The 26,223-nt window shown below is 38.6% G+C and overlaps 1 protein-coding gene and 1 long non-coding RNA gene across 3 annotated transcripts in view; one reads left to right on the top strand and one right to left on the bottom strand.

Annotated features, from left to right (window-relative positions):
- The first annotated feature begins 52 nt into the window (after positions 1-52).
- On the top strand, positions 53-23,329 carry LOC148376416 (uncharacterized). The gene is made up of 4 exons (XR_015851972.1): positions 53-107; positions 4,708-4,762; positions 22,292-22,412; positions 23,191-23,329. It is a non-coding gene; the product is annotated as an uncharacterized LOC148376416 (long non-coding RNA).
- LOC148376415 (phospholipid phosphatase-related protein type 4-like) overlaps positions 5,710-26,223 on the bottom strand; it is a 30,994-nt gene continuing 10,480 nt past the window's right edge. Inside the window, exons 3-11 of one of the 2 annotated variants that reach the window (XM_088346924.1) lie at positions 25,033-25,162; positions 23,996-24,191; positions 18,941-18,998; positions 18,660-18,833; positions 15,682-15,817; positions 14,434-14,659; positions 12,938-13,535; positions 11,345-11,492; positions 5,710-7,042 (exon numbers count right to left, since the gene is read on the bottom strand). In XM_088346924.1, coding sequence (XP_088203050.1) covers positions 6,273-7,042; positions 11,345-11,492; positions 12,938-13,535; positions 14,434-14,659; positions 15,682-15,817; positions 18,660-18,833; positions 18,941-18,998; positions 23,996-24,191; positions 25,033-25,162 — 2,436 coding nt within the window. In that variant the 3' untranslated portion in view covers positions 5,710-6,272. The remainder of the gene's footprint in view (positions 7,043-11,344; positions 11,493-12,937; positions 13,536-14,433; positions 14,660-15,681; positions 15,818-18,659; positions 18,834-18,940; positions 18,999-23,995; positions 24,192-25,032; positions 25,163-26,223) is intronic. The other variant, XM_088346933.1, reaches the window with a different exon arrangement.

Below are 26,223 nucleotides of genomic sequence, written 5' to 3'. Positions count from 1 at the left end.
TCTTCAGCGTACTACCCACACTGCCACTCTCTGAAGCAGAGGTTTTTGGCTCGAAGCAGAGGTTTTTGGCTCGAAGCAAATTGCGGCCCGCGGGCTACATGCGGCCGGTAAATTTTATTTTATCTTTATTTCCTTTTTTTTTAAATCCAGAACAAAAATGTTCAAAGAATTGGCGATATTAGGTTCAGTGCTCTGGGGAAAGCTGAGCACCCAGAGTTTCTGGTTGGTTTCATTTCACTTAGTGTTATAGGAAGTGTTATAATAAGTAACATTCAATTATAATAACACTTTAATGAAAATACTTGGATGAAAACTTTGCATTTCAAAAGGACGTTTTCATCAACTGAATGTTTGTTTTGAGGCAGGTGTTATTAATTGAATGTTTGCTTCAAGGCCGTTTTTTATTAACTGAATGTTCTTTTTTATCCAAATATGATCTTTGGATAAGGTGGTAGAAAAAGTATCATATCTATTTGCAGGTGTATAGCATATATTTGTATGTATTTTTCTTTAGAACCGCAGGTTCGAGAGTGGTTTCCATTCGGGCCCCGATGTTGTGGAATGCTCTGCCCCCTGAGATTTGGTCTACAACCTCAGTGGAACAGTTTAAATCTAGGCTTAAAACACTCTTCTATTCTGTAGCTTATGAATGACCTATATTTCCTGTAGATGATATCTGTGTATTAATTCTTATTACAACAGCCATTGCAGCCTGGTAATCCTGGAAAGATGATTACCTCATGTGCGGTCCCTTCTCAAGGTTTTTTCATTTTCCTCATGCTGGGGTTTTTGAATTTTTCCTTGCCCTCATGTAGGTTTTAGATCAGGGCATGGTGTAATAATGGCCTGTAGTTTGCAATAAACTGTGGTCTATGCAGCCCTTTGAGACTCCTTGGGATTAAGGGCTATACAAATAAACATGATTTGACTTGACCAGAAATTTAAAAAATTGGGGTTACATTATAATATACTCTCACCCTAATACACCGGAGCCGGCCGCAATGCGTAAGTGACACTAGCTGTCTTAAAGGGGAGAGAGCTGTGCTAAGAATCAAATGCACTGAACCATTTTAAGGCAGTGAAGTATTTCCAACACTGAGTTGTTGAGATTTTAGTTTTTTTAATTCTAGCAAGCGTTTTTCATTATATTTATACATATCCCGTTCTTTGTTAAAGAACAGAGTGTTTTATAAATGTTATATTTTTTTGAGGGGTACCCCAACAACAGATTGGTTACGCCTGTGGTTCCAAGTATGAAAATATATAACAGTAGTAGCCTAAAAAAATACTACTAGGACAAAATGTATTTTCCTTCGGTGCCAGCTTTGTCTCCATGTGTGTCTACTAAAAAATATTGAAAACATACTATGACAGTGATACTACAACTATGATGCAAAAGTAATACACTGTACTACAAACGTATTACCACGACATTACCACAAAAATATTACCACAGTAATACTATTTGACCAAGGTTTCAAATATGTAAATATTGAAAAACATACTCACACACCGAATAAAAATCAGGTCTTTTTACTGTATACTATATAACATATAGAAGAATCTCAAAATGCTCATTTATATAACCAACAATAAATATGGAATGCACACATGGTATCATATTAATAGCTATTGCAAGTTTATCTCTATTTGTGTACACGCAAAGTTAAATAAGGCAACACTGAAAAAAGATAAAAATAAAAATGGAATGTCAATTTTTCTATAATAAAGCATTCCATTGTTTTTACATCGTTTAGCGACATTAAAATCTTTCAACGTCGTGCACATTGTCTTACACATCCAGTAAAAATGTACCAAAAACAAATACAATTCTGTCATAAACTCTGCAAATTGTCATTTATACAAAGAAGCTTGTAAGTACGTTCATTTGACACCTTTCTACCTCCAAATGATTGAATCGTTGCTTACAAATTCAGCACTTTTACATCGCAGTTTCACAAAAGCGCAATAAGAAATGACATAAGCGCATAGCCACAGTACATTGTTGAATATTGAAGTAAAAGCGACTAAAAATGTAACATTTTGGATGGTAAAAAGCTTTTTTTTTTATGTTACGACCCGAAAGCTAAATATTAGTTTGCTAATTATGCGCACTATTACACAACACAAAATCACGCAAGCGTTTGTTTTAACAAGTCAAACATTTGGCGAGAACGACAATTCCTTAGTATGAGACAACTTCAACATCGTCGTCTGCCTATATGGTCCTATTTATGACGTGTTTTAAATGTTATAAAGTACATATTTTTCTAGTGTTTATATTATATTAGAGCAACACATCGTTATGTGGTTTTCCAAAGGGCTAACATTGGCGCTTATTTTTCAATAGAGGCCATAAAATTATGTCTAGGGAAAGAAAACCTCGACAGACTCAGAAAACCACATAGCGCTTATTTTGTTTGTGCTAAGGGTTGGCAAATTGATCCAAATATCGATATTGTCAATACTGAGCAAGTATTTTGATCGGTTTGACACTATTTTCTTGGGATCGATACTGTCTTTCCATGTCAACTATCACTATAATTATGTTGTGAGAGTGTCGTAAAATTATACATACGTTATAACTTTCAAATTCGATCCAATTGTGTTTCCACTTTATTTGCGCAACTGATTATATTTGAAATATTTTGTAATGGAAGGTATTTTAGATGTCATGTAGACATTGTTATACAGTACAGTATGTGTAATTTCGTTACATTGCTGCTTTTCTAGTTTGACTTTTTACTTTTTTTCTGAAACAGTTGTTTTCGTAGAAGTATTTTGTACTTTATATCGTTTAAGGTTTGTACATTGTGTTGTTTACGGTATTTGCACTTTGACTTGATTTTTAAAATATCGTGCGATTGAAAATAAGGTTGTTATGTTGACTGTTCTATTTGTATTTATTGTTACATTGCTGCTTATTTTGTTTTACTCGCTTGAGTTTTGTTCTGAAACAGTAGTAAGAGACATATATATATATATATATCTCATCTCTCATCTCATTAGCTGCACCGCTTATCCTCAGTAGGGTCGCGGGGGTGCTGGAGCCCATCCCAGCAATCATCGGGCAGTGGGCAGGGGACACCCTGAACTGGTTGCCAGCCAATCACAGGGTCCTGGGGGAACTGGTGCCCATCCCAGCTATCTTCGGCAGTGGCCATGGGACACCCTGAATATATATATATATATATATATATATATATATATATATATATATTACTGTTAGAATTTGCATTGTAGTTGAAATAAAATAAAAAATGAGTGCTTAAAATCATTGTGCTGTGTTTATCAGAATTATAAACTAACTCAAGGGGGGGCAGGTTCAATTATTCAATGATCCTTACATTTCTAAGGAAAGAGGATTGTGTCGGTTTGATATTGATTGATACTACCTTGATTTTACTTGGATTGGTTCGATATACACTCCTAGTTTGTGCTACAACGCTCGGCAAGCGCAGTACTGTGTTACGTTTTGGGAAGAGGACAAAAGAGGTTGAAATATTTGTTGAGGTTATCTAATGGTAAAACTGTTCAATACCCCCTTTTTAAGCCAGTAGCAGTAGTAGTACACAACTCTAGTATAGTTACTGATACCAAGTACAATACAACTAGAAATTTCTATATAAACCCCCCTCCTCCGAAAAAAACATCAAATAACTTAGAAGAAACACATCCCAAAACATCAATAATGCTAAAATGCACAAAAATCTAAAGCAGTTTTAAGTTTTTTTCAGATTTCTATAAAACCACAACACAAGGACTTCCGTTAAGGTTATCGGATCCCATCGTGAGCACTCCAAAAACTCAAAAATAAGGCTAGTTTACTGACCTGTACAATAGGTCATAGTGATTTTGGTGATAAAACAGAAGTGTACCTATTTATTTACAGATTGATCGAAATTAATTACGGTAAATGCTTGGAAATGAATTCCAGTTTCCATTTGCTCTCTACAAAAAATACATCTAGCTCAATTAGTAATGTATGATAATACGCAGCATTTTAAATATAATATGGCTGATATAAACTTGATTTTACATTACAATAAGTAATTATATATAACATACATTACCGGCATTTAATTAAGAAATCTATCTGTATTTAGTTTTTTGTCATAAAAAATCTTCTGGTACTCATTTTGATAAATACATATTAGAAATACACCATTGTTGAATATGAAATAATTTACACGTGTATTCTGAGATTTTTGTAATAATGTATTCCTGTACATTATATTGCTTTGTGGTTGCACTTTTTATTCATATTTTTTTCACATGCCGCCCTCTAAAATGCAGTGACGTGCAGGGAGGGAGGCAGGTAAGGGTGTGCCTCACCTGTCATCGTGGAATTATAAAATATAAAAATAAGGGTATGTCCTCATATTTATATTGTGTTCAAGTTTTTCTCATTTAACAAAACAATTTTTGGATTTTTTTTGCTGAATTTTAACATCATAATATGAATATTATTCAAACAATTAGTATGTAACTTGTACTGTGCTAAGTGCCTGCAGATGCAAAGTGAGGCACGCAGTTCTCTTGCCTAATGGCGGGTGGCGATAGTGAGACCAAGGATTCGGATTTGGCCCACACCTCTGCCCGAAACAATACAATTAGTCATAGTATTAACAAGTTAACAGCCAATCAAGCCATTAAATATATTTTTTGTAATAATTTCATGGGCTTTTGTGTTTATCATTTTTTCAGGATTACCTATTTATTGATGCTGTTTATAAAGGAGCCCATAGACTTCATTTATAAGGTAAGACAATAACACATTTTTTATTCTGTGACACAATATATTTATTTCTTGCTCTGACAATCAAATGATGAATAAGATCCAGGTTTATTTATTTGTAAATCTAACTGTGCCTCACCAGACGAAAAACTCGCTGCACGTCACTGCTAAAATGCATTTACATGCGGGCTTCTCTAAAGTCGAGAATACATTAGCAATTATATCATGAACTCTTCCCCATTTATTCTTCATTGGCATGTATGGTTTACCATGAAAAAAGCTCCTTGTCAACTGTTATAATGTGTGTTTAAGTTGTAGAAAGTAAATGTAAAATTAAACTTCACGCTGGAGACAAAAATTGTTAAAAGTAGGTAGTAGGTAGTCTCAGTGTGTTGTTCTATGGCTTGTGACATGAATTCACTTTCAAAATATCATAAAATAATGTTCACCAAGGCCATCGATTGAAATTGATGCGAAGCAAAAAGTTGTCCAACAACTCGTATTACTTCACGACAGGCATGTCAAACAAAAGGCCTGCGGGCCGGACCCAGCCAGTTGGATGATTTAATCCAGCCCGGCATACATTTCTAAGTACGCCAAAATAAGAAACGAGTCTCTAGGTCATATTTATCAAGAGTTAGGATTTTAAGAATAAATGCAAACCAAATGCTTCCTCTAAGTATACAACTCAGTTTTAATAGGCCCCTGCCCAGTTGTTTGATCTGATGTAGTCTATTCTTATTGCCCATGCACTGCTAAAATTGGTATTTTGTATTTATTTTTCAATCATTTGAAACCAGTGTTCATATAGATTTTGATAGCTCCCACTTGAGTCTGTATAGTTTGGTGAGTTGGTTGAGTTGTAAAACTGCATTCACTTATCTTTTGAAATAGATGAGTTAACACTTTCAATGCCGAACATAAAATTCATTTTTTTACTTCCCTCTCTACTTCCTTCCTTCTTTGATTCCTTCTCTAAACTAGTATCCATCCATTTATTATCTGCACTGCTCATCCTCAGTAGGGTCACGGGGGGAGCTGGTGCCCATCCCAGCTATCTTCAGCAGTGGGCAGGGGACACCCTGAACTGGTTGCCAGTCAGTCGCAGGGCACACAAGGACAGACAACTCGCTCATTCACACCTAGGGACAATTTGAACCGGCCAGTTAACCTGACATGCATGTTCTTGGGATGTGGGAGGAAATTGGAGTGCCCGGAGGAAACCCACGCAGGCACGGGGAGAACATGCAAACTCCACACAGGAAGGTTTGATCTCATGACCCCAGAACTGTGCCGCACACGCGCTAATCACTGCCCCGCCATGCTGCCTAAAGTAATATGATAAAGTTAAATACTGAAAAACTATGGTAATCTAAAAACCTTATGTTGACATTCTTTTACTGATCCAGCCCGCCTGGGACAGAAAGTCTGGATCCGGCCCCAGAGTCAAACTAAGTTTGACATCCCTACTTTCCAGAATACTTCTTTGAAAAAAAGTCTTGATTGGATCATGCTTTAATTTGCAGACGTAGCATTACGCTTCCTTATAGGCCAGGCCTAGGGTCGGAGGCGAGGAATGAGTCATGATGGGGCGCGGCAAAGTAGGTGGCGGATGCGGGCTTGGACGTCCAAACATCCCTTGTAAATGCCTGTTAGGGTGGATGGGGTTTTCTTGAAAACTTTTCAAGTTTTCTTGGAAAAAATTGCTGCTTTCGTTTTTATAAAGGTCACTTTTGTCGCAGAGAATACGATCAGTGATAAGCCCGGAATCTTGGTTAAAGTGAATATGCGTGCCGCTTTTTCTTCTCAAGGTGGATTCCCGGCTAGAGGAGGCAGCCGATTGGCTGTCGGAGCTGCCGTCGCTGCTTGCGGCCGTCCCTTCCACGGGGGTGACCCGAATAGTTGTGATGGACTGTGGGTGGTGATGGAAAGGAGGAGCGTATACAGTACTGGGAGGGAGATGTTTGTTGGAGTTGGGATCCGGGTAATTCGGCTGAGGCTGATACACGAAGTGTGGGTGAGTGGGGTGGGCGCCTTCGTTTACAATTTTGTTCTCCGGTTTGGGTGCTCCTGCGCTTTGACGCCCGTCCTGTGACGCGCTGTCCTGGGAGGAATCGCAGCTGTCCGTGTTTCGGTGGAAGTCGTTGATGTTAAAGGCCGGGTGTCGAAGCGAAGGACGCTTCTCCGCTGGATTCCAACGCCAGGAGCCGCTTCCGTCTGTGCTTGGTGGTTTAACCACGGGCTTGTTTGACTCCGGGTGAGCTTCAACCCGGACTATGCTGCCGGTTCGTTCCAACCCTGAGCCTTCAAAGGAAGAAAAACATAGTTAAAGACTGTTCTTGTTTTAAAGAGACTTAAGCCGTGCAGAAGTTTAAACTTTATTACTCGTTGCCACCAACTCCTAGCTTGTGTCATCACTGTAGCCTCTGTCAAGCTCCTTATGTTGCGCATACAAGTACATGTATTTGTAGGCCCCGTTAAAAAGCAAGATAAGAATTTAATAAATAAATAAAGGGATAATTTGACATATAAATACATTATTAAAATTTGACAGGGAACACATTCTAGTAAATAATTGATCGTATAACAAAATTATTAAATGATATAGATTATTTTAATTAGCAAACAGTGATTTGTTATGGACCAGGACCAGAACAGAAACTGGACCCAATTGCGTAACGTTTACCAAAAGTTTTATTGAAAGAAAGAGGAAGGGCTGTGCCCACGATCCGGTGTTCGCTGGTCGGGATCAAAACATGATGTAGCCGGAGACAAACAGGAGCAAAAACGGGACAGGCGGGAGTCAGGGACGAAAATGGCTTTCCTTGTATAAACAGAGGTTCGCAGACTGACTGACAAGAGGGGATTGATAGGACTGGGTTTAAATAGGGACAGGGAGCCAATCAGAGCCTGCAGCGGTTGGCGCCAAATGAGTGGGCACAGGTGATTCACATCAGTAATCGTGACAGTTTCAGGTTTTGTAGGAAAATACATCAAAGACATCATTGGCGTCATAATGTTTTTGTCCTCACAGTGGGCAGAACATGCACGCCAGTGTAGATGACGGATAGAACCTGCGTTTATTAGCACGACATTGCTTAGAATTGGAAAACCAAATTCGTGCTGTTTTTCGTTTACTCCACCGGTGAAGATGAAAACCTGTACTAGACAAATTTTGGCCAGGTTCTTTTTCCTGCCAGGAAAATTCCTTGATCTCTTTTTGAAATCTCTGTGATCCGATTGGGGAGCTATCCCAGACCAAGAATCCAGCCAGGATCTCATTCATCAAAATCCCTTTATCAAAGTCGCGGTACGAATTGGATTATTAATTTTAACTTTATTGTGGACTCATGAACTTTGGGAAACCAGCATGACCCATGGATTTGGAATCACCCGGATTGGAAAACATCAGATTTGTGTTTTCTTTGCTTATTTGATAAACCTTGTCATTCATCTGAGTTGTCATTACAGTTTAAAGTGACTTTAAGCTCTGGCACAAAACAGATATAGATCGAATCTAAAACACTTTTGTAACCCTTGTTACAAAGCAGGTTGGGGAAAAAAATAAAAAAACAATTCTACACTAAAACAACATTTGACGCAAAACACATTGTTATAAATATTTGATCATATAACTAAATTATCAAATGAAAGGTATTATTTCTATTGGCCGACAATGATCTATTATTCCTTGTTTAAAGTTTTTGTAAGCAAATACATCAAAGAAATTATAGACACAGCAAGTTTCGATAGCCAGTTATTTGTCATTACTCAGAACAAGCACACCTAGGTAGACTAGACGGCAGACGGAACCTACTATTGTCAATAGCAATTGTTAACAAGACATAGCTTGGAAAAAACAAATCTCGCCACCCTGTGACAGAGTGAGTCACAATCGACGGAAAACTCGAGTTTTGGTCAGGTTTTTTTCCTTTTGGGAAAATCCCTCAATTCCTTGGAGGATTGGGAATCAGGATGATCCGAGTAGCGAGCTACCCCAGACCAAAAATCCAAGAAAGATCTGACTCGTTATGTGGCTTCACATCAAATTCGCACAAGGAATTGGATTACAGTATTTCTTTTGATCTTGACTGGTGACTCATGAACTTTACGAAATAGGCGATACCCTTGGATTCGTAAATAATTTAATTGGAAAACATCAAAATTGCATTTTCTTTGCTAATTTGATGAACCTTCTTGTCTTCCTTCTCTTATTTGATCAACCTTGTCATTCATTTAACTAGCCATTGAAATTTGAGGTATATTAGAGTATGACTTAAATTCTGACAGGAAACTGATCAAGGTAGATTTTAAAACCCTATCCGTGCGGATAGATTGTACATTTAGCAACTAATAATAGGTTATCAACCGAAATTATAATAGATGACTGGTCATCAAAACTGAAATAGAAGTAAAACCGGGTTAGAAAACCAAGATCAACCAAATTTAGGATTTCTCATTTAATACCTTAAATCAAATAGGAGTGTTTCTTTGCGATAATGTATGTTAAATGTTGTAATGAAATTAAATGATCTGCATTTTTACAGCGCTTTTCAAGTCAATGACTTTCCAAATCGCTTTACAGTGTGCTTCACATTTCCCAATAGCGGCCTTGTATTGCAGCCGTGTAAGACGCTAATCTGCTTATTGGGGGTATTAGGGGTTTAGTGTCTTACCCAAGGACACTTCGACATGTAACAAGGACAAGCCAGGATTCGAACTGGGATTCCTTGATCCTAAGACGAGCGCTCTACCTCCTGAGCTACTGCCGCCCCTATTATTAACTTGTCCATTGTTCATTAAATTGCCAACTTTTGTTCAAATTAATTTTGACATTGGTGTTTCCTATTTCAATTTTACCACTTATCAAACCAAGAACTAGTCCAGGAGCTTTTCTTCGCTCTGTCTAACAACATAGGTGTGACATAATTCTTAGACTCGCTCAAATAAACTCGTGTTTTTCATCTTTCTTGGGGTTTAGGTTGGCATTCAGACTGTACTTGAAAGAGGCCTTTCCTTAACTTTCACTTTTTTTATGCTGAAGTAACAAACATAAACAAACTGCAGGGACAGGCATGAAGTTACTCTCCAACCGCCCTGTTTCACCCCGAACAGCTTTGCTAAAAGTAAGATAAAAGCAAATATGTGCAGTGGAAAAATTATAAGTAAGGAATTTTAAACTCAGTTGGACATTGATGAAATTGTATAGGTTTGAATTTTACAGCCATTGACGCATTTATAGAAAGTGGTACCCTGTTTTTGTTAAAACTGGATTGTGCTGCAAGATCATTATAAATTAGCCTGTTGTGTTATTTAAATGGTTTGTTAAAGGTTACCTTTTGTTTATTAGATAAAAAGAACAGTGCTGGCATGCCTTTATTAATTGATCATTCATTAATAAATAAAGGCTACCCTCCCCTGACAACAGAGGACCTAAATCTGGAAGTATTTGTTACCTGGAGCCCATGCAAAAAGAGGGCCTTTGTTCAGCTCACCAGAAATTTGGCAGGAAAGTGAGGCTCTGTGTTCCTCTCTGTACCCTTGAGGTTTTGAGTAATTTCAAAGCCAGCCCTCAATATCAGCTCTGGGTTCTGTTAAAAAGTGGTTGCTGAGTTTTGTCAAGGATTTGCTGAGTTTATAGCGCACTCTGTTATGGAAATGAGCCCATATTCTCCAATAATCGTATTCCCCAAAGCGAAAACAGAAAAGTACAATGTAGAATAAAGCAAAGTTAGTTTTTACTGTATACGTGTGACTTGTGTCTGTTCTGAACCCTTTTAAACAGTAACCAAAAAAGGAACTAAACCATGAGGATCGATCCCATTACTTCCTCTTTCTCCTACCCACTTTGTATTTTTATACTTGTCCTCACCTTTCACCTTATTTGGTAAGGGTAAAGGGAATGATTCATCTAGGAATTAAGAGTGTACTTCCTGTTTACCATGTCATCACTTCAAGCTAGATAAGTTGTGACCTAAAATATGCAACAATTTGCGTATTTTATTTTCCTTTTAATTTTATTAACTTCAAAACTGTATCATTTGGATTGGATACAACCATATACTGTAGTGTTACTTGAAAAAAAAAATATGCCGGTAGACAAGCACTGCACTTCATCTTTCTCATCTTTCCCCCTACCACCTGTCCTGCCCCTACTCTTTTCCTTGTCCTGCACTCTTTGTATGAACATACAGCGCAACATAAACACATATATTTGGTTGATTTCCTCCATGATTCTACCAGTGGGTTGGTAATGCTGTAGGGGCGTGGCTAGGGAGACACTAGGGTGTTCTTGACCTGACTTGGTGAAAAAGGGCATGTTTCCCTTACTCATGCGCCTCACTCTACGATTTGCACAGGGTTGGAACAATCTTAGGCTTATTGCAAATGTGCTTTGCTACCGTAAGTAATAAAATTGAGGGGAAGAGGCAGTAATGGGAAAGAGCCTATATCTCAGGACTTTTGTTCTGTAGAGGAAAACGACTACTACAAAATACTAGAGTCGGTTGACATTTGGAAGGAAAAAAAAGCAATCCTACTTGATTGTATTTAATCTAAATATGCGGTAATGATTATAAAAATACATTGTCTTCGAGCAATCCATACCTTCCATTGCACCTGTGGTGGAGGCTGGTGGTGATGGGTCTTGATCCATCAAGGTTCGATACCGAATAGATCCGGTGCAGCTGACAGTGCTGCCACCATCCTCTGATCGAGAGTTGAGCAAACCTTGTTGTTTTGAGAAAGAAATGACCTACAAGGACGAATTGCAGTGAAAAGAAAAATACATCATGTTAGCAACTGCGGGATATTTAACTGAGCACAAATCGATGCTAATATACAAAAGTTAAACGGGGTTTCATTGTGGACGTGGTTCTCTGTGTAAGGTTGAAGGATGGATGGGTTTGCGAATTCCAAAACTTGCAAACCCGAGAGAAAAAACCTGCTTCAAAGGGACTGTGTGTATTTTAAGCACCCCAAAAGTGGTTAAAAAAAAATTACATGATTCATTAAAAAAGCAGTATGGATTAGAAATTAAAAAAAAAAAAAACTGAACATGTCTTACAAAGGTGCCTTTTTAAAAATTCTCGAAGGTTGAGAAATATTTTTTACATAACACGAGCCTCACCTAGTGAGAAGTGACCTATTGTCCGCCATCTTACTGATATGGGTACCCAAAAAACAAAAACCTTGCGAAAGACTAGACAGAAAAATAATAAGAAAAATAATGGTGCAATTTGTTCACATTGAGTTTCTGTAGTTTGTACACTTCCATATGTTTTTAGTTGCACTAAACAATACAGTGATTTCTAGAGGTCAAATAATACACGCTGACTCTTTAAATTATTTCTAGCAGAGCTGTCCATCCTACAGTAAACATTTTTTCACAACTTTGAGCGGCCCACATCGCTAAATTTTTTCTTTTTCTTACAAAAAATGGTGTTTTTCACACACTGAATTTTTTCTCAATATAAAAAAATATAGGTTAACTAGTCTGAAACCAACAACGTTGTTTTTTCCCCAAATCTTTAGTAATCCCTCGTTTTATTGCAGGGGTTACATTCCAAAAATAATCAGTGACAGGCGAAATCTGAGAAAAGAAACCTTTAATTTTTAGAATTATATTAAAACTAAATAAGTACAAATCTTCCCTAGAGGCTCAAGCATTCCTTTGACAAATAAAATGATTGTATAAATGTTTATTTATTTTTTTATCAATAACTACTTCACTGTCAAATACTAATAAACGTGAAGACTGTTTAGCCAATCAGCAAGCAAAATCTGTAAAGTACCCAAACGATGAAAAGTAAATCCTGAAAACACAATTTAAAAACAAAAATATTTGTGAGCTTGCTAAATCAGAGTAAAATAAAATCAAAGTCACGCTTCCTCCTCCCGAGTCCTCAAATAAAATATTAAAATTCGGGTTTGCTTCAGGCTCGGTCCCTCAAATCAAGTTAATTGGTCGGGCTCGGGCAGATTCAGGCTGGGTGGTCGGGCAGGATTTTTTTAGGCCTGATCTTACCTCTACATCTAATCATTTTTATTTATGTGGCCCTCAGGTAAAACAGTTTGGCTACCACTGTTACTCAAAAATACTTAATAGATACATTTTCATTATGCAAAGGAAGAATGTAAATTTCTATCAACAAAGACAACGCTAGAGCTGGTTAAACATAAAATATCAGTATGGATCACCTGCATGAGTCGAGGTTGCCCACCCGCACTGAGTGGTCTGCAAGGGAGGTTGCTCTTCTCCGTTACTCTAACCCATTTCTGTTTGGAAGACCCAACCAGATCAAAAGGGCTGTCCTCAGATTCACTATCTTGATCCTTGACGGCGATATTTTCCTCCTCAGGAATGTGAACGAGTTGGGAAGATCCAGGACGCGACTGGATAATTCTCGGGCCGCCGGTAAATACGTTTCCTCCGTTCTGGGTCAGGGGACTTTTATTGGCAACGGGTACGCAACTCGGTGCTATTTTCATATAAGAGGGTGGGATGTGGGCTGCAGCTTCTTGGCCGGGGGCCGAAAAAAGCTGGTTTCCACTGTGGATGTCTGCATCCGGACCCAAGGCAGATGATTCGGAGGGGTAGTGCAGCTGCACGTCTCTTTGGGGGGACAAGGATGCCGGTTTGATGCCGTCCATGACCTGCAGGGACAGTTTCCTCTTGTCATTTTTGTTCTTCCATTGGCTGAGTAGTTGTTTGGATCGGGTCGAATCCATCGAGGTGTGGATGGAGGCGTGGCGTCGAGGGATCCGACATCCTTCTCCTGATGAGCCACCATGAGACCTGGGTGAAGAGGCAAAACATACTGTAAATTCCTGACAGCAAGCCGCTACCTTATTCCTACGTTTTAAACAATGAAGCTTTAAATACAATGCGGCTGGTTCACTTTCTTTTCGTCAGGGTGTTGGCAGGGACATCTGACAGTAGAAAGGAGGGGTCATGGAGATCACATATCTTAGAGCTTGCGCAAATTTGAGAATGAATCTCAATTTTGTCAAGACGAGCTGCACCGCATTTCTCGTGTTTAGAGGTGCTCACAAAATTTCAGTATTTCGACTTTTACACCCACTTATCAAGTCTTCAATTTATACATCCAAATTGAACAGGGGTGGAAATTATCTATCTACGCTTCTCTCTCCATGTATTCGGTGTTATTGTCATGTCGCTGGAGTTTTCTTCAATCCACAAGGAACTATGACAAATGAATCCAAGATGCAGCCGTCATTCAAGTTTTTTGAAATCTTTCAAATCGCCATCTTGAATCGTCACATGATACGATACCTGATACTCGGCAAACTAGGGTAGGGGGGAACTGCGCAACTAAAAACCTCACTTTCCACTCTCCCCGTCACCCATTCATCTTACATAATGAGCTTGCCCTGAACAGCTGTCCAAAAGGTAAAATAAAACCATATAGGCAATTTTTATCTCAGGTGGGCATTTTAACACATACTTAATTGAGAAAATATTTAACTTTTGCCTTTTTTTACGGACACCTCAAAACAATTCACCCCACCTTTCAGCCTGCGGCTTTGAATTCGGTGCGGCTCGTCTCGACAAAATTAAGATTCATTCTCAAATTTGCGCAAGCGGCTTTTAATCAGGTATGTTCTGTAGCCTAGAATTTACGGTATTTAAAAGACGCATGACAGACTTTAGGGATTTAGGGTTGAGGGATTACCTTGGCAACGTGCTGCTATTGAAATTTTTATCACAGTTGACCATTGGACTAGGGGGGACTATCATCTCCACATCGGCATTGGCGATCTTCATATTAGCGTGGGAAGGCTCTCGGTACGAGGCGCTCCGTGTCAGCATTCGTGTTGCCTGGCCGGGGGACAAAGGATGCGAAGTGGTCCTGATGGGGACTGGCTCCGGTTGGTTGGCCGTTAACATGTGGTGGCTCCCTAGATCAAAAGGAAAGAAGATAAAATTGATGGAGCTGTATTCAAACTCCACTTTAGAAACAGGGAAAATAAGAAGGAACTAAACATTTAAAGAGATCTGTTCCATGGTGGGTAAGTTTCTTCCATTTTATGGATTAAACATTTTGTCTAACATGATTTTGTAGCAAAAATAAATATTGAAATTGAATTAAATTGAACGATAGTTTTTACTAATTTCAGATATTCCTGGAGAAAAAATAAAGAGGTGAAAAAAACTCAGTGAGAGGGGGTGAGGGACTGGGATGGCAAAGGAGGTGATCTTTAAATGGAGGGAAACCAGAGAGGGGGGTCATAGGGTGAAGAAAGAGCTTGAGGTGATGATTTGGGAATACCTTTAAGCAAGGTGGCCCGGGTGAATGATGGTGTGGACAAGGAGGGAACCGGAGGAGGGATGGCGTAGCAGTTATGGCAAAGCTGGAACATGGAAGGTGAAGGCTTATCGTATTGGAGCTGGAGACGCTTCAGGAATCAAAGTAAATGGAAGAAGAACAAGGGGAAGTCTGCGATTGATGTGGATGGATGGTGTTATGAGTGCACTGCAGGAAAGAGGTCTAAATATAGTGGAAGCTAGAGCTCTTGTTGGTGATAGGAATGAGTGGAGACGTGTTGTAAAAGGATGGTGGGATGTTTAGACGTGTTCTAAGGGATGAGCAGGTCACCCGTATGATGCGGCAGGGGTAAACCAGTGAAAGCTGTCGGGCCCTGCTGTTGAACAGAAGAGTGTGTTGTGTCACCCTGACCCGAGTGACACGGCCGCTTTCTTGTGTCCCGTTTCATCTGGAGGGATGAAAGCATGATTAACCTGGGTGCCGAGGTGCTTAACTTGTTTGGGTGTTTGGGCATTTGGGTTGGCCATGGTCCAAACATTTTTGTGTGTGTTTTTTGCTACTTTTTTCCCTTTTTTTATTTTCTTTGTTTTTCTGAATGTGTTTGTCTTGCTGTCAGTCGCCCCTCTCCGAAAAGAGATTATCAAATGTCTTTACCTTGGTGGCTGTTGTTGACTTCTGATTGGCACACACTATGGAAAGAAGGTGGGGGAGGCTTCCTCAATGACAAGGGAAGCTGTTGTCTTTTTGACTTATCTTCTCCAGGTCGGAAATTACCCACTGCAAAAATTCCCTAAATACAAGTATACAGTGTCAGTCTGATGTCTGGTGACCAAGACAAATATATAACGCTTTATAATTCCAATGTCAGTAATATTGGGTTATGTGATAGTGTACATTCTTGTGGTTGTCTAAAATATTGTTATACTGACAACAGAAAAGACAGGAATATCACCCAGAGTGAATCAGTCAAAAATTTAGGTGTCATATTTGACCCCGATCTGTCCTTTCAAACACACGTTAAGAATATTACTAGAACACCTTTTTTCCATTTCGCAACATTGCTAAAATTCGCCCGATGCTGTCTCAGTCGGATGCGGAGATTTTAATTTGTGCGTTTGTTACCTCCCGTCTCGATGACTGTAATGCACTACTCTCCGGTCTCCTGAAGTCCAAAATCAAGAGCTTTCAGCTGGTGCAAAATGCTGCAGCAAGGCTTTTAACTAAGACAATAAAGTTTGAGCACACTAACCCGATTTTAGCAAACCTGCATTGGCTCCCTGTTAGCTTAAGATTTTAAGGTTCTGTTGGTAGTATACACAATCATGCATGGACTTGCTCCCTCATATCTTTCAGATTTAACTTCCCCCTATGTTCCCGTCCAGAGCCTTTGCTCTGAAAATGCTGGTCTACTAGTAATCCCAAGAGCCAAGAAGAGCTCCGCAGGTTCAAGAGCGTTCTCCATTCGGGCCCCGGTGCTGTGGAATGCTCTTCCCCCTGAGATTCGATATGCAACCTCAGTGGAAATGTTTAAATCTAGGATTAAAACACACTTCTATTCTATAGCATATGAATGACCTACATTCTATGGTGACAATATCTGTGTATTATTTGCCCTCAAGTAGGTTTTAGATCAGGGAATGGTGTAATAATAGTCTGGTTGGCAAGAATCTGTGGTCTGTGCAGCCCTTTGAGACTCTTTGTGATTAAGGGCTATACAAATAAACATGACTTGACTTGACTTGAATCCAAGATTATAATATACAATGCCTGACTGTTTCACAGTCAATGACCCCAATTTGTTGTTCCGATGGAAAATAAATTACTCCTAGTACATAAGATGTAAAAATAATCCATTTATAAAATGAATCCGAATTAGGGTGAACGTTGACTGTTTTTTCTTACAATACTGAGCATCATGCTTCTAGATATACTGATCCAAATAACCTTGCTGTATGTACGTAATACAAATATATATTTTAATGAGTGTCATTAATTTAGTTTACGATTACAACAACAGTATATAACTATGATAAACATGTCTCCAAAAAGTAGTGTTATCAGTCAGTCATTTGACTAATACAGTACTTACGTTATCAGTACAGTAATGATTATTAAGACTATAATAACCACATAAAGGTATGATTGTGGTTATTATAGTCTTAATAATCATGTAAATATCATACATGTGCTCCAATGCTTAATGGCCACATGCCTTGGCCAAGAAAAATACAACACTTATTTTCATCAAGTGGCAACAAGCCCAGGACAAAAAAACATTCTACATAGGAAACAAAACTCAATGTACTCACTACGGTTCAGTAACCCATACAATCACAACAGCCTGTATACATCCTGAGCCATGGGATTAATAGGTAAAGAGGAGAGACAACCATGTTGTGCTAATACTACGTAGAAAATGACAATATATTATAATGAGTGTCATAAATGCTTGGAATTTTTTTAACAAGTAGCGTCGGCTGATTGATTATTACACTGGGTGTCTTTTTTTGTGTTTGTTGTCTGATAGCTATCAGCCTGATAATTATTGCATCCCTTCTATTAATGTTAGATTTGATTAGACATTGTATTCAAAATTAGAACTTGAATATATAACGTAGTTGTGAAGCACTTTATATACCTTAGTATATGTACACAAAATTAGAGAACAACTTGCAAAAAATGACTTCAAAATAAAAATAAAACACACTGATCAATTTTAAAGAACAACAATGATTTTGGCATGAAAAAACAATTCTGGAGGTTACAAAATTCAGCAGTTAATAAGAAGTGTACAGGCCTCTGCTGTAAATGACTTCAGCACATCTGCTGGCATAGGATTGTACTGGTCTCTCACACGGCTCTGGTGCAATTTTGGTCCCTTCTTCCTCCAGCCTCACCGAACATAAAGCTTCCCATCAGACCCAAAAAAATTCAATTTGATTCCATCACTGAAGTCAACCCTGGACCAGTTCTTCTTTTTCCTGCTCTCCTCAGCAAAGATAGGTCGAGCTTTTTTTTTTCTAATAAGAAGTTTGGTCACTGCAGTGTCGGCCTTCAGTCCAAGCGGGACAGATCCGTACCATGTTCAGAACTGAACTGGCGAGCAATTACAGCGATTACCCATTGACATCCACCGCAGTGACATGTTCACTGACGTCCAGCCTTTGTAGGCGACTTGAATGAGTTTATAGTTTTGTAAAGATTCAATATTCTAGAAATCAAAGACTTGGAACGATCAACTTGTCCTGCTATCGCTGACAGAGTCATCTCTTTCGTTTTCAACTGAACCTTCTAACGGAGGCTTTCAGTCACTTTAGAACGGACCACCATCTTGCAAAGTCAGTGAAACTGGCAGTTAGAATGCCAGTTAAATAGGGGTTGAGAGATAATCAAGGAAACTAGCACCATGTGGTAGATTAGCCCCATTAAGCGGGAGGCACCTAAAAGTGTTCAGTAATTGTGATCTGTGCGTTTCTGAAAAATATTTATGGGGGTAATATTCCTGTAATCGTTTTGTGAAGAAAAAGTTGCAGTATCATGATATAAACACAATGAAATGTAATTTAACTATGCAACAGTGAAGATGTTCTCCAATTTTGATCCCCAGGGTTTATATTTGTCGTGTGCCTTACCAAGTATAAAGCAACAGCCAACCCCAGGATCCATCCACAGTAGACATCGACAGGGTGGTTTCGAAACTGTATGATTCTGGTTAATCCGGCTATAATAGCCAACATGATGAAAGAAAACACTAATAGAGGCTTCAGCAGTTTTGTAGAGTCTGTCAGGACAGTGTTTAAATACATCTGAAACATAATTGAAACCCCTTTAGGCAATTCACTCACACCTCCGACTATTCATTTACTGTAGGAAAATCAGTAGAATTTGTGTAAACGAGCTTGTGTGCACTTACGGAGACATAAACCGCTGCAAAGCCAGCCAGGGAGGCATGCTGGGAGGGAAAAGATTTCCTTTAAAAAAAAAAAGAAAAATGAGTTATTCGTGGTTATACTTGGAAAATGAGTCAGCTTCAAATACAGCTCCCTTGAACAGCACATTTCCAGGGTTGATGCTGTATGTATTATGACAACCAGTATTTTTATTAATAATTCAAAATCATGTGGGTGACTAATCTTTTGATTGAAGTTTGATTAGAACAATGCAGCGTATACAAAGATGTGGCTATTCTTGGGATTTTTCTTCTATCACTAATAACTCATTTGAATTTTAAAAAATGAGGTGAAAAATCAATGCTAAAACGAACATGCTGCCTTCCTTTGACAGAATTATTGATTTTTTATGCTATAATCCTTCATTACGGAACCTTCATGAAGCAGTTTGTTTGAGGCAAGTTATAAAGGCACACTGTGTAATATTTGACCACTAGATGTCACTACATTGTGTAGTGCAACCAGAAACAAGTGCTACAAGGAAGAATACAACCTACAGAATCTCAAAGTGACCAAACCGCAACATTTTACTTATCATTTAATTTTTACAGCCTTTCACAAGTTTTTGGGTTGTTGAGGGTACACATAGCTGCAAGATGGCAGACAATCATGTCAGCTCCCTCCAGGTGAGCCTCATGTTATGTAAAATAAATACAAATGTCTCGACCAATGAGTATTTTAAAAATGCAAATTCATAGGAAAGTTTGTGTATTTTTGCTTATTATTTAAAACATTATTGTTTTTTTAATGAAAGAGGTTTTGCTTGAGAGGCTATAAATAATACAAAATGTCCCTTGAAGTTGATAATAAATTATTGTATTTTGTTTTGGATCTGTTCAGAGAGAATATGTTCAGGTACATACCAATATATTTTCCAGTTTAAAATTGTTCTATGCATGAAATTGTCTATCTAAACTTTGATGAAACTTGCTATATTTAACCTGTTTCTCTAGTTGGATAAATACTAAAATGAAAATGTTAAGTAAGTCATTTATTGTATGACATTTGCAAAGGAAGGGGGGGGGGGTTTAAGGGTTATTGATCTATCTTCGTTATTCATTATCCATTATCCGTTATCGGTCAGTTCATTATATGCTACAAAGCCTAGGAGCCGGGACACTTACTCTCAGCCAAAAGACTAAGCTAAGGTCCTAGCCCTAAAGCCTTGTTGCGATCATTGCGAATGCACCGTTCCCGGAGGTACTGCAATACCGGGCTGATGCGTGGAGTGGACAGAGCAAGGCTGTCTATTATTTTACCTACTCCCTGTTATGGTTGTTGCCAAGGCTGTCTTGATATGTGTTATTTCACTATTGTCCAATCATGTTGCCGTGCTTTGATATCCACACCCCGAGCGGCTGATCTGTTTTTTTGTAACCTAGAAGATATAGTAAAAAGAAGGTGTTCAGGGGAGGGCTTCAGAACAGGGGTTTGAACCCCTCATCTGAGGGATTCCAGCCCTGTCCTCCTTGTAAGTAAAAAAATCCATTGAGCCTTCTCTCCTTATTACTTATTTATTACGTTTAAAATTCACCAATTTTTTTTTATCTGCAAATGGAAAAATGAAGAATAATTGTGCAGATACTTAAAGCTGTTTCTATGGATACTGTCTCTATAGAATGTCAAATGAGGTGAAAAATCTTTACTTTGGAAGTTCCGCACTTGACCTTTCAAGTACCAAATGAATTTAACTCTGTGCTACTGAAGAGCAGTCAATATGATAATACTGTATTCTGCAGCAATTCCGCCATCTGTTGTTTTTCAAGAAGCAGATCGTAGCTGCCGGCAGGTAAAACACCTGGTCAGTACTCTGCTTGTTGCTGTGCTTGCAGTTTTTCGATGCAACTTGGAAAGAATATAGCGATCTACTTCTTTGAAAAATCTCCTGGCAAAGAAAAAGCGGGAAGAAAGTATTACTGTGATCTCTGTGATGTTGTAGAACTCATTAACCTCGGCTCATAGAATCAACCCCCGAATCGCGCGTCTCGGCTATACTGTATTACTGAAATGCACTTGTTTTTAGTCAGCTAGTCTCACGTGATACTAAAACGCAGCACACTGTGAAAGATGAAACATGACGCACGTTAATTTCCTGCCTGCTTGTTCACTAAATGGTTTATTACGAGATTTGTCCACAAAGCTCAAAGTTGAGCAATGCTTTCCATCTTCGTTGCTAGATATGTAGGATTTTTTTTCGTTAGTATTGTGGAGGAACATGAACTTTGCAGGTCACATCTTGAAAGATATCCGTGTTATATAACTGACTTGAGGTACTTGCGTAACCAAAACAATTCTGGACACTCGAATTGGCCAAGTTTGGTGATATCGATGACGCTGATGAGATCAGAATTGGATTGTGACAAAACCAATATACAACCAGAGCTTCTATACATTAGCGTTCTGCCGATAAACAGAAAATCTTGCTCATGGCCCATGGATTTTAAAAGTTAAATCAAATTTGACATATCCTTTTAATATTGTATGTCTTTGATGTTTCTATTTTTATATTCTTACTTGACTTGCCTATTTCCTTTGTGTATTTAAAGTTATTTTAACTAACTTAGGCTATGTTCCTTGACACGTACCCGCAGACGGCTCCACATCGCCAACGTTTATTCTCTCAGAAAAGACTGAATATAGTTCTTTCCGTTGGCCTTTTTCAAAGGCCAGGCTTTTTTTTCACACCCGGGAAAAATCTTTGATTCTTTGGGCGATTGGAAATTTCACTGACCCGAGTAGCGAGCTGGCCAGACCAAGAATCCAACAAAGGTCTGATTCATCATATATCTTCACATCAAGGTCGCGGTACGAATTGTATAATTTGATCTTGACTGTGGGCTCCAGAACTTTCCGAAACCAAAATTATGATTTCTCTTCTAACACCATAAACCAGGCAAGAGGGTTCTTTTACTATAATTTATGGTAAATGTTGTCTATTGTCTTGTTCATTGTTCAATAAATTTGCAGCTTTTGTGAAAATACATTTTAACTCTGGTATTTCCTCCATTAATTTTACCACTCATCAAAACTAGTCCTAGTCCAGTAGCTTCTTTTCCCTCTTCATAAAAGCGTTGGTGCTAACACATAACCAAGAACGTTCTCAACACTCGAATCGACCAAGTTTAGTGATGTTCCTGACACGGATGAGATAAGTATTTCCTCATGACGAAACCTTTAGACAATCAGAGCTTTTATACATTAGCTTTCTGCCGACAAACAGTGCCTTTTCCTTTCACTTCAGTCAAGCTAACGGTCTTGTAATCCGTCTCTTTTTTCCAACAACATTGAAAATACATTATTCTGTATTCTATCAGGCATTGTCGGCAGGATCAGGAGTGCTTCAAAACTCAAATCCCATCATGCTACACGATCAAATGGCCAAGGTCCCGAAAAAAAGTCAAATTAGTAGGTTTGGCTGTTGCAGTCCGTGGTGAGGTGAGTAGAGAGCGTTTTAATTTGAAGGATCTGATGTTTGACAGAAAACTGCCAATCACACATAAGTGTGCTTTATTAACTTGACTTGAGTCTACTTGGGTAAAATCAGCTGATCCAAGGGTGTTTAGAAGTTAATGCAGGGGTGTCCAAACTACAGCCCGCGGGCCAACAGCGGCCCGCGGGTTGGAGAATATAGTTGAATATGGCCCACACATGGCGCTTAAGCTCAACTCTGTTGCACTTCTCAGTTTTAACACTGGATGAAGCCAGTAACGGAAAAGGTGCTTCTCCACCAATGCGTTTTGGATCGTCTGAACTGGAAAACATTGGAATTGTGTTTTCTTTGCCTATTTAATGAACCTTCTTGTCATTCATTTGAACTGTCATTGAAATTCAAAGTGTATTACTGTGAAACTTATTCTGACACAAAATAGATTGATTGTTAATTCTAAACCCTATCAGTGCAGATAAACGTAAATTTTGCTACTAAAAATAGGTTAACAACGAAATTAGAGTAGATGACCGGCTATCAAACTGAAAAATAAATAAAACATCCATCCATCGATCCATTATCTGCACCGTTTATCTTCAGTAAGGTCGCGGGGGTGCTGGAGCCCATCCCAGCTGTCTTCGGGCAGTGGGCAGGGAACACCCTGAACTGGTTGCCAGCCAGTCGCAGGGCACACAGAGACAGACAACCATTCACTCGCTCATTAACACCTAGGGACAATTTGGACCGGCCAATTGACCTGACATGCATGTTTTTGGAATGTGGCAGGAAGCCGAAGTGCCCGGAGGAAACCCACGCAACCCACGGGGAGAACATGCAAACTCCACACAGGAAGATTCGATCTCATGACCTCAGAACTGTGCCGCACACGCGCTAATGACTGCCCCGCCATGCTGACCGAAATTAAACATATTTAACAAAATAAATATTAGCACTCCTCAAACCTAGAACAAGTCCAGTAGCTTTTCTTTCCTCTGTCTAACAGCATAGGAGCTACACTCAGGTATTGCTGAGGTTTTTATTCAAGACTGTATCGCTATATACAAAAAATGTAATCAACATTTTTTTCTCCTCCTGGCCCTTTCAAAAAATGTTTTAAGCCAATGCGGCCCGCGACTCAAAAAGTTTGCCCACCCCTGGGTAATGGTTTATTTGCAGGCGCTGGTTCTCTGTGAGAGTGAGTTAGTCCATAAAGCTGTTTGAGTTGAAGTGAATGCTAGCTCTTTTACTGTAGGGATTTACGTTTGGGTAAAGGTGTGTTCCAGATGATAAGACAGTGACTGCGTGACTGAGCGTTATTGATTGCGCACTTTGTTTTGAGTTACTGCATTTTATGAACGTGCATAGGAAGTTGCATTTTAAGTAAAGAATTCTGTGTAATTCATTGGATTAGACAAAATTTTGTTCTGGGAAATATTACAGATCTTATAAAAACAGATTAGTTAAAACACAACAGCAGTTGTTGACACTAACTGTGTCATCCACACTATAAAATAAAAAGCTTGCTCTATATACTCTACATATAATATACACATGCACATTCTTCATCCAGCACAGAATATAGTGTATTTACCTTGCGCCAAGGATGAGCATGGTGTCGTGTCCCGAACAAATATCATCCAAAATAAACGCTTGGTCACAAGTTGAAATATTAATTTGAGTCAAATTGGGTTTGCACACTTCCAACCAATAAGGTGTGTGCATTCCAGTAGAGAGTTGAAAAATATCAGTTATCAGCGCTGTCACACAAAGTCCGAAGATATGGACACCTGCACACAAAAACGAATGATAAGAACTGTATTTAAATGTAAATATTTTGAATTCATTAATTAAAAAGGATTGGTTTCATAAATACACTTTAAACTACATTAAAAATAGAAAATTCTACAACGATATTAAGATTTATAAACGTTTCATGCAATTAATGTTATCTTTGATTTGGACAATTGCAAATATCTATGATCTTGGGCTGTGCTTTGGTTATGTCATTCAAAAACGTGTATAATCAGTCAAATCATCGCCAAAGAGACATCAACATCCCCACACTTGCTTTTGAGACTACCATCCACATTTACCATTATAAACCTACACTGTAAAAACTCAAAGTGAAAGTGAGAAATAAAGCTTAGCAAAATAAGAAAAACAATAATCTTTCCAAGTAAATGTCTTGTTCTTTTAGCGACATGGCATGTGAAGTAGAATTTGTCTTATTTTACAATATTTGAACACTATTTTCCCAGTTCAAACATGTTTACAATTCATAAATATTGTAGCATAAAACAACATATCTTCTTTTCTTTTTTTCATCATTGCAAAAAGACACCAGCCAGCATTGTTCTCATTACCTTCCTCAATTTCCATCGACCTGATTTAGACCACAACAGGCCGGGCTAAGGCACACTACACATAATCCAAATGGCCCAATTGAGCCGGCAACTCCCACGGCTGCATCTTTTCTCATAAAAATATGGGGGATAACTGCCAAGCTTATCGTCTTACACTCCCTCTGACCCAGCTACAAACTCCCTCAATCGATGATTGTCCTTGCATGGTTCATTGTGTTCATCGAAAAAAAAGTCATCCAGGCTGCTACTGCAGGTGTTTCCTCACCGATGAAGCGAACGACCCTGCGAATATAGGAGTTGAAGTTGCATCCTGCGGCACTAATGTCTGCTTCGGTCTGCATAGTCGAAGACCTCCTTGATAAGTAGCAGAACAAAATAGCTTCTCCAATGAGAATCTAAACAAAAAGGAAGAATAAGTCAAGTAATTGTTAAATTGCTGAATGTTCCATTTATTATATGGCACGCAGATGGTATTGACAAATGTTGAGTAACGGCTTTTCTTCCTACACGTGTTGGTTTTTATATGTTACGTATACGTGTTATGAGATGAGAGGTCGGTCAAAATAAGAGCTGGGGATAAGAAGATCATTCAAAAGTTTTATCACAGAATATTCCGAGCACATATGAACTACACAACAATAGCTTAAGAAATTCACTTGTGCATAGACAGAGGTGGTTTACCTTCATTATTATATGAAAAGGGCAGTCTATAAGATGAGTGTGAATAAATATCAGAGTTAAACCATAAAAGGTTCCCACAGTTAAATGAACCATTATCCTACTGGCGATTTCCTCGTTATTTTTAGGGAAATCTTACTTAAGTCGCTCAACTTTTGCCCGAGAAAATCTATTGCTAACTAAGAATAGGTTGGACCTTGCTTAATGTGATCTTCTGCGCTGAAATTCTTGAGCTAATAACATCTCCTCATGAGGCAAAAGTGATGTTTACTTCTTCTCATTATGTATTTTACTCGAAGAAGTAAGTTCATAGACCAAAAATTTTTGCTTAAGTCACGAATGAACGGCGGTTGCTACTTTTTTACTCATGGCCGCTACCTCTGGCCTCAAGTGTAACTGCAGCCTCTGCCTGATGCTCCTGCCTTTTGCTCGTAGGTAAAATTTAGTTTACTTTTCAAGCAAATGTACACTGGAGATCAAAGTTAAAGAACAACTTGTAAGGAATTGAATACGTTTGATATGATGCCATCTCCACTGTTCCACAGTTAGATGACATTTTACTGTGTCTATATTATGGTACGACAACACATTTTTCACAAAATGATCAAAGGCATTTAAAAAAAAAGAAGATATTTTTCAGAAAACGCACTGATCAAAATGAAAAAACAACAATGACTTTGGCACGGAACAAAGATTTTGAAGGCTACAACAGTCAACAGGCCTCAGATGTGAATGACTTCAGCACATCTGCAGCCATGGGATAGAACTGGTCTCTCGC

The sequence above is a fragment of the Urocampus carinirostris genome, chromosome 1 (assembly GCF_059441175.1).
Source record: "Urocampus carinirostris isolate Australia breed hairy pipefish chromosome 1, RoL_Ucar_1.0, whole genome shotgun sequence".
NCBI lineage: Eukaryota > Metazoa > Chordata > Actinopteri > Syngnathiformes > Syngnathidae > Urocampus > Urocampus carinirostris.
The sequence above is the reverse complement of the archived record's forward strand: the minus strand, read 5'-3'. Positions and strand labels throughout refer to the sequence as shown.